The following is a 12,075-nucleotide window of genomic DNA, read 5'->3' on the forward strand; positions in this document are numbered from 1 at the left end:
ATATATATGTACATATTAGTCATTTTACTACATGCGTCTAACTATTATTCATTAATTATATTTTGTGTCACCTATCACCCTCACCGTTTAACAGTCACTTAATATATGAGAGTCATGAATTAAAAATGATAGATTTAACGAAATTGGGCATACTTTTGTGAATTACCTTCTTTTTTTTTTTTTTAATGAATTTACTGAAATAGCTTTATTTGTAAGTTTTTGTTTAAATGTAGTTAAATGTAAAATTAAACCTTTGAACAATTTCTTGTTCGAAACGAACGTGGTTGTAACAGACAACTTTAAAGTACTTAAATGACTTCAGATAGAGCAAAAACTCGTCAATTTCACTCCAATTTAACACTTATTATTTTTTAGAACAGTAAAACAAAAAAAAATGCTAAAATTAATTCTTAAATAATTAATTTAATACATTTTTTTAATCCCATTCTCACGTCAAACCATGACGAAAGTGATTAAAGATATATTAATTCTTATTATCGTATTGGCAAATACAAAACAGTGATAAATTCTTCATGTTCCAGTCAACCAACATAATTAGTTAATATTAAGATATTAACTATTAAACTAACGATATTGAATAATTATTAAGAATTTAAAAAAAAAATTGCTGATGAAAGAATTTTGACTACCTTCAATTTTACAAAAAAAAATATAATTTTACAATAAATTTTAATTCTCATCAATGTCTTAAAAAGTTATTAGTTTCCATTATCGTTGCATATAATTTGTTTATTTCGTTTTTTAGTTAAATATTAAATTTCCCTATGAAGATCAGTTCTAAAATTAAGTATGAATCTTTTTTTTTTTTTTTAATCTTTTCGACTTTATGTTGTTTTCTATATATTTCATAGGCTAAAAAAAAATCATTTAGTATCTTTTTTTATTATATTCACATTTTCAAATTTTTTTCCATATTTTACGAAAAAAGTATCAAATTACAGACAGTAAATATTGATAAAATGTCAACTTTCAATTTTAAACTATATTTTTAATAATATTGATAAAAGTTTTACTAAACAGTGAGGCCGAATAAATTAGAAGAAAAAATGTGAGAAATTTCCTGATTATTTATTTAGTATTAATATTCGACAAACCGATAAGCTTTCATATTGTTAAATTTCATGATATATTGCCGGTCCCTTGTCAAATAAACGTATTTCCAAATTTACGGAAGAATATTATTTGAATTATCTTCGCAGCTTTAAGGTAATAGATGATCTCTAATTTTGATTTATGTTAATTAATAATTGTGTATTTAATTAGCATTTTGAAGAGAAAATTATGCAAAACACAAGATAGCAAAAATTGCAGGTAGAAACATATTGCAGACAAAACGACTTTGGATTTTTACTAACAATATCGTATGTAGTCTGTCAACATAGTATAAATTTTAAAGGCGATGTGAAATTAATTTATAAATTTCAATATAAAGAAAACCATAATATCTGTAATAAAAACAGGATCATTACAATCAATTCCTCTTTTCGCGGAATATACAAATATAATAAAAAAAAAAAAAAGGAATTGGTATATATTTTATGAAAATTTCTTTGCATTTATTTTTAACTAATATTTTATTGATAAATTGTATGTCTATTCTTTTTTTATATTTGAAGTGAAATTTCTCTAGGTGCGGTTGAGCAAATTGAACAGAATTAGACGAAAAATGTAACGCAATGAGATTCCTAAAAAGTTGAAATTATTAATGGTAGTTCTACTCAAACTACAGATGTGGAATTTGGTTGGGAAAACAAATTGACTCTAAATGGTACATACAAAAATATTAATTCTTTTAATAAAGCTAAAACTATAAATCCTTGGACATTATAATCACTCATTTGAAAGATAGTGAAATTCTCTGCAATACAAAACTAAAATTATCTATATAGGGTCAGTATTAGCAAAGATTTGTACTTTAGATACATTTGTATTTTGTAAATATTTTGTAACTATAAATTACATGGTACGTCCAAACAATATTTTTAAATTCATTTCTTTAAATAGATGTATACATTTTAATTTCATCTTTTTATTTTATACTTTTAGTTATTACTTTATAATATTCTTTGTGTGACAAGTAAAATGGGGAAAAATACGATAAAAACAAGTTCATGCCATTAGAGAATAATTTATCTCTTTAAATACATACATACATTTCATAAGGATTTTTTGATAAAAAATTCTAGTTAAAATTTAAGAACATTGATAAATCAACTACCAAATCAGGCAAAACCACCAAAGCAGTATTATGTGTTTTTTTAGAAAATCTTATAATCTAAATTATAACTATCATACCTCAGCTATCATAAACCCATAATTTCTTTCTTAGGGTATGAATTAATGGAAATTGATTAATAAAAGAGATATTTTATTTAATTATATTTAACGAGAGCTTTCCTTCAATCAAATTACATTCCCTAATCCCGAAATTATAAAATTATTAGATTTAACTTTGTTTTTTTAGGCTGAACTTAGGTATATTGCTATAACATAAAATTGGATTTTATAAAAAAAATTCTGTATTACCGAGTGATCTTAATTTCTTTATTTTTTAAAAATTGGTTGCATGCTTAATAATATAAAATTATTCTATATTTTATACTTGACTATTAAAATTAATATTAGTATAAAGATCCTGAACTGAAGTAGTTGAAAATAGAGATATATCATTTTTTTTTTACTTAACTTTGGTATATTAGTACATATTTTTGGAAAAAATAATTATAATTAAATCATTATTTTTTTATCCAATAATTAATTACAGATAAAATTCAAGAATGGAAAAAATATGTTTTACTTGTTTATTGTATCCGTAGGAATACAGACGAAGGAGAGAAAGTAATAGGGGATGGTGGTGTATCAGGAGGTTCCAAGATACAACAAAATAAACAGGTACCTCCTCCGGATCTATGCCTCCCTGATATAATGTAAACAGGGAAGGGGCGAAACTGTCCACGATACACAACAATACAAGCTCCATTTGATGGAATAATGATAAATATAAACAGAAACAGGACGGGAGGAGGGTTCAATTAGCAATGGGTCTTGTTATTCTGTTTGTTGTGCCGCTATATGCCACCTCCGGGAACCCCCAAGACTGTTTACTCAGGACCAGGAGTTCAAGGACTTCCAGGAGCTCTTGTTTACTTAGTTCTTGTTTGTACACAGGTGCCTTCGTCCTCAACCTGTTTACTAAGGCGCAGGATCTCAGTACATCCTAGGAGCTAGGTGTTTGTTTATTTACAGGGGGGTAGAAAACAACCGATCTGGGGTGGATGCCGCCTGTTTACGGGAGATTAGGATCCCAACATCTAGCTGGAGCTTGTCTGTTTGTGTTGTGCTCAGCAGCAACCCTTTGGTTGTTTACTCTGTAAACAGTACCTAGGGCATCCTGACTGTTTACTCAGTATCAGGACACCATGTACTACTGGAGGTATGACCGTTGTTTACGGAAACAATATATCGTCCCTTCTGCAACACACAACAACGGAAGAAAGATGCACTGTAAGGAAAAATTCATCTCGGATCTGTTTACCAGTTATCAGGAACACGAAAGGATCCAGGAGTTAGTCGACAACTAGAGTTGCTGATCGATACAAACAAATGTTTTGCGCATGATTTGGAGGAAGATTTGAAAAGGGAACGTGTTTCCAAAAAAACTTGTCTATCCCAGTCAATAAAAAACAGTTTAATATAAAAATAAACAATCATAATTTTTTTTTTCATAGTTGAAACTAATTTGATTCAAGTAAAAGAAAGTCAGCAGCCTGGAGCAAATTATTGACGAATAAGGGTCGTCATCCCCCAACCGCTATCTAGAATCATGGCGGCAATTTCAAAAGACAGCCAATTCATTCATAACGGAAAGCTGTATAATAAAATTAAAGATCAAATATCTAAATAAATACAATAAAAAAATAATAACGCTGTAAATTATCAATATTTACAAACAATAAATTCTTATCTTTATCACTTGGGAAAGCGCAGGGTTTTTCGTGGGGCAAGGTTGGCATTCCTTGAAACGACCGGCCGTTGCCCCGTGCAGCTGTTCACAAGGTGCAGGTTATGTTACTCCTTTTACGATTTTCAAATGTTTTTATCATTTTTAGTGTTAATTAGACTTCGTAAATGAGATTCGAAAGTGTGGATTATGAAGTGTCTCCAATGGTGATTATTCGCATATAAATTAAACAATATTACAACATTTGTGTTCGGTATTATCCGGAATTCATTATGTTCTGGTAAGCTTATGTGACATAATTTATATTTTTGTGAATGTGGATTAATGAAAAGAAGATAAAATGTGACATTGTGTTTCCCGTTGAATACTTAGAAATGACTGATGTCATGCACTGTCTTATAGTTGTTGCAATAACGGTATGTAACTGTTGATAACAGCAAGATGAAGGAACACTGGAAAAAAACTTATTCAAAACACTATATAAAATCAACTATTTATTTATATAAAAAGGTTTGAAATATTTTGAAGTTATTCTCGTACTAATTCAATATTTGTTCTTAAATTAATCGAAAATAATCCTTATAAACTTGACTTGTTATTGAAAAAAGACTGAACTTAATATTTATATTTAACGATATTTTTGTAAGTATAACTTCATGAATAAATTTTAATTTAACCGTTTAATAAAATTGAGTAGATTGTTTGATAAGGTTTATTACAGAAAGTTCTATTACATAATTTATTTTTAAAATTAATTTACATTTTTTTTTTTAAAAGAATTTCGTATGATCTCGTCTGTCATAATATTTTTTAAAAATTCTTCCGCTCAGATCATCGGATATATGCAGGGAAATATGTTACTTTAACCGGTCGATTATAATTATTCCATTGAAAGTTCTGATTTACTTGGTTCGCAGCGTTTATGGACATGAAAATGACAACGAAACGAACTCGTCTTTCACTCAAGGAAAAAGTAGACGTAATAATAGTGAGGGAAAAAGAAAAATTAAGCGTTCGTGACCTCGCTAAGAAATTCAACGTCGGTAAAACGTGCATAGCCGAAACGTTAAAAAACAAAAACGAAATTTTGGAAAGGTTCGAAAATCACGGAAACATAAATTCGAAAAAAGACTTCAGAACCGAAGGTGGCCTCGCTATCGATAAGGCTATGTACGATTGGTTGTGCCGTGCCCTCTCTTGCAATGCTCCCATTTCCGGTACGTTAATTAGAGATAAAGCCTTGGAAGTCGCTAGGAATTTAGGAAATACGAAGTTCAAAGCAAGCGCTGGTTGGCTCGACAGGTTCAAAGCAAGGCACGGGATAAAATTCAAAACATTATGTCGTGAAGAACCACCAGTTGATTGGTCGTTGAATGACTGGGACACCAACTTGAAAGATCTCTGTGCTGGGTTTTCCAGCAGAGATATTTACAATTGCGACGAAACTGCATTGTTTTTCAAAGCTCTTCCTGATGAAACGATGTCTCTCCAAGGTAAAACGTGCGAGAGCGGACGTTTGTCCGGAGAACGACTGACAATTCTATTATGCACGAACATGGCTGGAGAATTCGAAACCCCTCTGATCATCGGAAAAGAAAATCCAATATGTTTGGACAATGTGGATCTGAACCTCTTCAGCGTGGACTGGCGAGGAAACGACAAGTCCTGGATGACACTAGAAATAATGACAGAATGGTTGATATCCTTCAATAACAAAATTTCTCGCCAGAGAAGAAACATCATCCTGTTTATGGATTATGCAGAATCACATCCTCCTATAGAGTTATCAAATATAAAAATCGTATTTTTTCCACCTAATACCACCTGCCAGCCCTTGGAGCAAGGTATAATATATAATTTCAAATTTAATTATAGGAAATGTCTTATGAGATATGTCCTAGCCCATATTGAAGAATCAGTTAATCCCAGTGAACTTTCGAGAAAAATTAATGTTTTAAATGCTATTCAGTGGGTAAGGACATCTATAAAAAATATAAAAAAAGAAACAGTGGTACATTGTTTTGTAAAATCTGGCTTTCCATCCCTTTTAAGTGAAATTTACAATAATTCTCCTGAAAATACAGACCCTGAAATAGTATCTCTGATGGAAGCTTTACAATTTAGCAATGTCAGTTGTGAATCATATGTAACCATTGATATCAATACCTTGACTGAACTACCGCTCAAGATAGAAGATACACCCAATCTGAATTCGGAACTTAAAGTTGAAGAATCTGACGAAGAGGAGACTAAATACAATTTAGGTAATTAAAATAACTATTTTATTCCTTTAAATTATTTCCTTAAACTAATAAATTCTGTAATATTTTAGCTGAGGTCGGACAGGTGATAACAAATAAAGAAGCGCTGTCTCAACTTCAAAGTTTGCTACATTATTATATTGCAAATAATGACAGCGAAGGAGTCAACTCTATTTCTAAATTACAAGAAAATTTAGAAAAAAAATTAGCTGAAGAAAAGAAATGTTAATATTTTTTCAGTATTCTTCTGAAAAGTATATATGATTTTTTTTTTTTTTCAATTTCATACATATCAAATTTTATATAAACTATTGATATAATTTTCTCATATAGTAGTTTATTAAATTTTATTTTTGTTACTTAAATTAATAAATTAGTGTGTACATCTTCATGTACAATTTTTTTCTTTTTTAGGAAAGCAATATTTTTATTATTGTTCTGTGTATATTCGAAGTAAATATGTATATACAATTTTTTATTGAAAATAAATCTGTTATTTATTAAATTTTTTTCATTGTTCATCCTTTTTCAGATAATTTCAAATAAACAAAAAAAAATCCACTTGTAGAAATTTCTCTTTTATATTTCTATAAATTATTTAGAGTTTTGGTTATTTTACATTTACATTAGTGGTTAGTAAATTTTTATTTTATAAATTATGCTACGCTATCTCTATTATTAAATGAAAGAATACCTATCGAGTTTTATTTTTATTATTATTATTATTTTTTTTTAGTTAGTAAAGTATAAGTTAAGCTCAATACGTTTTAGTTATGTTTTGAGATAATAAAATGTATGAAAAGTAGTTTTTATATAATTTAAATTGTCTACTTTGTTTTATGTGATTAAGCACATATATGTATTAGCACATACTTAATCCACACATATTACTTATCAATTTTTCAATTCCTGAAGCATATCAAAGAATTGTTTTCTAGGCTGTATATTTAAAAAATTATTTTTAAATTTAAAGATAAACTAAAAGAAGACTCGGTAATGATAATTCGATCAAATAAATACAATAAAAGGAGAGAAATAAACTTTGATGAATTTTCTATGGCTTTGCAAGAAAAGATTCAGCCATCATATAATCAAGTGGATGAGGTCCATAATTCGGATTTATGAGTTAATTTTTCTTTTAAAAAGTTCGTTTTGATCTCTCCATTATTAAAAAAAATATAGCAGCTCCTAATTTCAATCACCAGCCCATATTCGATCATTAAATTTGGTTGCTTAAGACCCATCTACTCTTTATCATTGCTTTATTTGACCTGAAATAACTCACCTATTTGAAATTTTCTCAAAAAGTTCTGGGTCAGACATCTTTATTAATTGTTTCAATAAATTTCACAATTTTTATTTTTTAAATTCGGGAATAACTGTCATGAAAGAATTTTTACTTAAAAGGATATAACAGATTTTGAAATAAATATTTCTCCTTAAAAAAATTCTAGTTTAATTTTAATTTTTAAAAAAAGATAAAGCTTTTGGTTTAATTTGATTCTAATTGTTAAAACATAGCAATGAATTTGTGGTTTTTATAAAAAAAAACAACAGATATTTGGTGATAAAATGTATGTAACCTTTAGCTTCTATTTTAATGGATGGCCTTAAATTATAATACTGTTTCTATATATTTTTCTGAATGTTGATATCTCTGAAGTTTTTAAGGTTTGGATTGCAAATTTATTTGTTTACAGACAGTCCGAATAAGCTGGTTGTTATAATTTAAAACCAGATACTTAAATGAAAATACTGTCCATTAAATTGACGTGATTGAGTGTATATTTGTTTATATGTTTTTCTTAGTCGATTCCCAGTTTACATTCTTGATGACACTAATAAATTATTTATTTTGAGTATATCGGATATATTGTATTCTAGTTAAAATAAGCACTGCTATAAAGGGGAAACGGTTATTAAAAAAGTTTATATTTTAAGGCTTGACAGATAAAAATAAAAGGAAATTGTTTTTAAAAAAAATTGAATTATAAAAATTCTGATGAATGTTAAACACTGTAATTAAATTACTTCATTATAAAAAGTTAGTTATTTTCAACGCCTACTTTTAATACCAATGCTATAGTTAATATTTCACCCTCAGATTATGTTGAACTGTTTTGGAATGATTTAATATCTATATCTATCAATCCCTAAAATCATACTTAAAATATTGTTGACAATTCTTTAAAAATATATACTCATCACTTTGCTTAATTACAACTTTTTAAGAAACATTTTGCATTATTATAATTAAAAACACTTATAATCATCTTCATAATAGATAAATAATATATGTATAAAAATAATACATAGGATTATCATACTAAAATTCACATTTCTACAATTATGGCAACATTTTTATAAATATAATTGTAAGTCGAAAAAGAATAAATATATATTACAATTCAATAAACCTGTCCTAGACAATTGTCAAAATATAAATTCTAATTTTTACTTACTCAATGCAATTGATTAATTGGTAATTAGGCAGCACTTGTTATTTTCTCTTTTAGTTCAGTTACCTCTTTTTTTAGGTAGTTGGTGTGAGATGTATCATCCCTAATTATTCATTTTATCTAATATTTTTCGGTCCCAATGATGGGAAACGTTTACTTAAGTTATTTAGTTAATTGTTTATGTTGGAATCCTCGATTAATATCTAAACATTATTTTTTCCTTTCTTTTTTTTTATCGTTTTCGCTCACATCGATAAATTAAATTTTTTTTTAGCTTTCGAATTCTTATCAACTTAAATTGCTGCTCTGCAAAGCATTGTGAACCTTCCAACTTGTCACGTTTGATACACCTCTGAATACTATTAACATTAATGAGCTCGCTGTTTATATGTTCAGTTAGTATTTTTATCTGTTACGAGTTATAGGATTGCTGTATTTAAGATAATAGCGATTTTTTTATTGTAAGTTATTTTTTTAAATTTATTTATTATTACTATTATTTTTTTTTTTTTTGCTTTATCACTAATCGCTTGCATATATCGATGTTTGCTTTTGGATTAAATATTTATATTGCATTCCAAATGCTAGATAAGGCGGTTATTATGTCATATCTCTAAAGATCTCCCTGTCTCAAGGATGTAACAGAGTGATAAGATTCGGTAATTACTAGTTGATTAATTGCTTTCGGTGTCCGTCAATGTTATCAAGTTATGCCGATGCTCTTCATTCAATGACCGAGCGAATAATGTTAATGTTGAATACGCAGTTAAGTTTGAGAAGTACCGTTTCAACCTAGTGTAAAACTACAAGAGAGAATCCCATAGATTTGTCCAATCGATTTAATATCGGGTTGGCAAGATATAAATTATGTGTAAATTTATAAATAGTTCAATTATTTTTTAAATAGTTTACGTCCCCAAGTAATCGGGATTGCAATAATCGATATTTAGAAATAATGTGTAGTTATCATAAACTGAAAATGTTTATAACGGAAATTTTTATAATAACTGCTTTCCCCTCCCCCCAACCAATCGATCTGTTTTCAACAATTTATTTTTGCTATAATACAATACTTTAGTTACAAAATAAATAAAATAAAAGATGACAATCAATGAGTAACCATTTAAAAAAAATGATGGCTCAAAATCACAAAATACTGGGAATGTGGTCATTTCAATTGTGCTCTAGGAATCCAGAGAAAAATAGATAAGTTATTTTTTTATTTTTTTTACTTTTTTGCGCTTATTATTCTACATCTACAAGAAACATACGTTTGGCTATTTTTTTAAACGTATAATAAGGAAAAAAATATGCTCGAAAGATTTCAATCTTCTAAAGCATCAGTACCCTAAGTGTGTACCAAGGCATCCTAGGGTGTCCCAAGAGTTTGCAAGGGTGCCGAATGCCATTTTTTCAATATAATAATTAACTAGAATCCCAATAAGGCAAAATAGGAGAGTAGCAGTTTTTTGTGGTTTATCAAAAATTTGTAAAAATGGAGAATGTTCAGGCCCTAGTCAATTATTTTTTACTGCACCGTTTGGATTTTTCTAAATGTGTGTAGCACTACGTATTCTGTTCTGTAAGTGAGTCTTAAAACAAACTACTTTCTGTAAAACATCTTCCAAAAATCCATTAATAAAAGAAATTGGCAATTAAAACAAATCCTCCCTTAAACGCTACATCCTAAAGGAACAAAATATATATTTATTTATACAAATAATATATACGCAATTAATTTAAGGTAAATTTCTTAAAATTTAAAGCCAAAATTATTTCACTAATTTTAATTAATAAACAAAATATCTACAATTTTATTAATACGCCATCCTCAGGAATAAATTTCAGTTGTACATTCCACTAAACCCTTTTATAACATCATATACCTTTGAAGTTTGAGTCTTTGAGTTGAAAATGTGCAAATAAAAGTTTTATTTTGAGGATGGCATATTAGCCGAAACGGGGAACTTTTGATTATTAATTATAATTGGTGAAATACATTTTTTATTAATAAATATATTTTTTCTACTGTAGAATAAATATCGCATAATATTTTCAGGAATATTCATAAATTAAATACAAATTTATTATATGTAGCTTAATATAAAGATGAGTATTCATAGTCATGTGAAATAATAATTATCTAATTGTAAGTTAAGTTTTGTTATTATTTGGGGCGTACAATATTTAAACACTGCCTTGTTTTTGTACCCATCGGTACTTCTGTCTTTTTAGTGATATTTCGCCGAAGGAGATCTCTTAGCTAGCTCATTTTCGAACTTCGGGTTAGCTCAAGATTTTCTATTTAAGCCAATGGAATCGTAAAATCGTTTGTCTGTTTTATGTTCCGCGATGTTAGTGATGTTTTACTCTTACCAGCGAGAGAGTTAAGCAATGAATGATAAGTGTTTTCTGACCCTTTGAACGTAACGTGTCGAAGGGTTTTAAACTCAAATAGAACAGCCTTGTTCGGGAGGAGTGGGGGTACCTAAAGTTGGCCTGAACAGTTAAATTGAGTCAATATTAGTGGCGAGCCTTAAGATAACAACAAGGCAATTACAAGGGTCCCTAGCAGCTGTTTGCCTTCCAGCGGCCTTCTTTGTTCTTTGGCTTTCTCTTCTCTCGTTTAGAATAGATTGTAATGAGACTGCGACGAATGACTCGTTCGGGAACGCTTTAAATCAACTTCAAAAGCCGAGGAAAAAATTTAACTTTAAGCATGCTCCAGAGAGAAATGCTTTATTTAGGCATGCTGCCCAAATACATTTAGTACTAGAACCCAAGAGGAGAAGAAACGCTGTTATCTCACCCCAATTTTTGATTACTTTAATGAAAGCTATGCATAATAGTCAAATTAACGGGTCTGCCAAGTATAGGTAGGGGGAATAAAGAATAGCGGCTGTTTCAAAGTGATAAAAAAAAAAATTATTTTTCATTCGGAGCTCTATATCTTAAAAAGTAGGTACAACACAAGAAAACCTAAGAGTACGGCATTTAAAGAAGAGTAAATTTGCTAAAATATGAGCCCTAATAGAATTATTTACGTTAAATAATTATCGAGATATAGCTTTTTAAAAAGCAACATTTCATAAAAATGTTGTATGGGACGTACTGAAAGATCAGTAGTTAGTGAATTTATTTTGAAAAATTTATATCTCAAAAACCATTTGACGTACAGATGTCTATTAGCTCGCAAATTAAAGCTAGTATAATAAGCTATAAAGTAGTTTATGATGTTTATCTTCGTAGGTGTAATAGTTTAGATGAACTCGCTAAAATATATTGATTTATAGTTGCCAAATTTATATTCATATGTGAATATCATAAAAACTACTACCACTACAAAGATAAGTGTCATAAAATGCTTTATAGT

The 12,075-nt window shown here is 28.7% G+C and overlaps 2 protein-coding genes across 2 annotated transcripts in view; one reads left to right on the forward strand and one right to left on the reverse strand.

Annotated features, from left to right (window-relative positions):
- The window catches only part of LOC106680469 (myeloperoxidase), a 128,648-nt gene that overhangs the window by 29,187 nt on the left and 87,386 nt on the right, over positions 1–12,075 (reverse strand). The gene's annotated exons all lie outside the window — the stretch shown is intronic.
- Positions 4,016–6,659, forward strand: LOC136795901 (tigger transposable element-derived protein 6-like). Its single transcript, XM_067047991.1, has 2 exons — positions 4,016–6,246; positions 6,315–6,659. Exons 1-2 carry the CDS (start codon positions 4,905–4,907, stop codon positions 6,470–6,472), a joined length of 1,500 nt encoding a protein of 499 aa, XP_066904092.1. The 5' UTR covers positions 4,016–4,904; the 3' UTR covers positions 6,473–6,659.

Source organism: Halyomorpha halys, unplaced genomic scaffold (assembly GCF_000696795.3).
Source record: "Halyomorpha halys isolate HHAL.00 unplaced genomic scaffold, Hhal_1.1 Scaffold263.1, whole genome shotgun sequence".
Classification (NCBI taxonomy): Eukaryota; Metazoa; Arthropoda; class Insecta; order Hemiptera; family Pentatomidae; genus Halyomorpha; species Halyomorpha halys.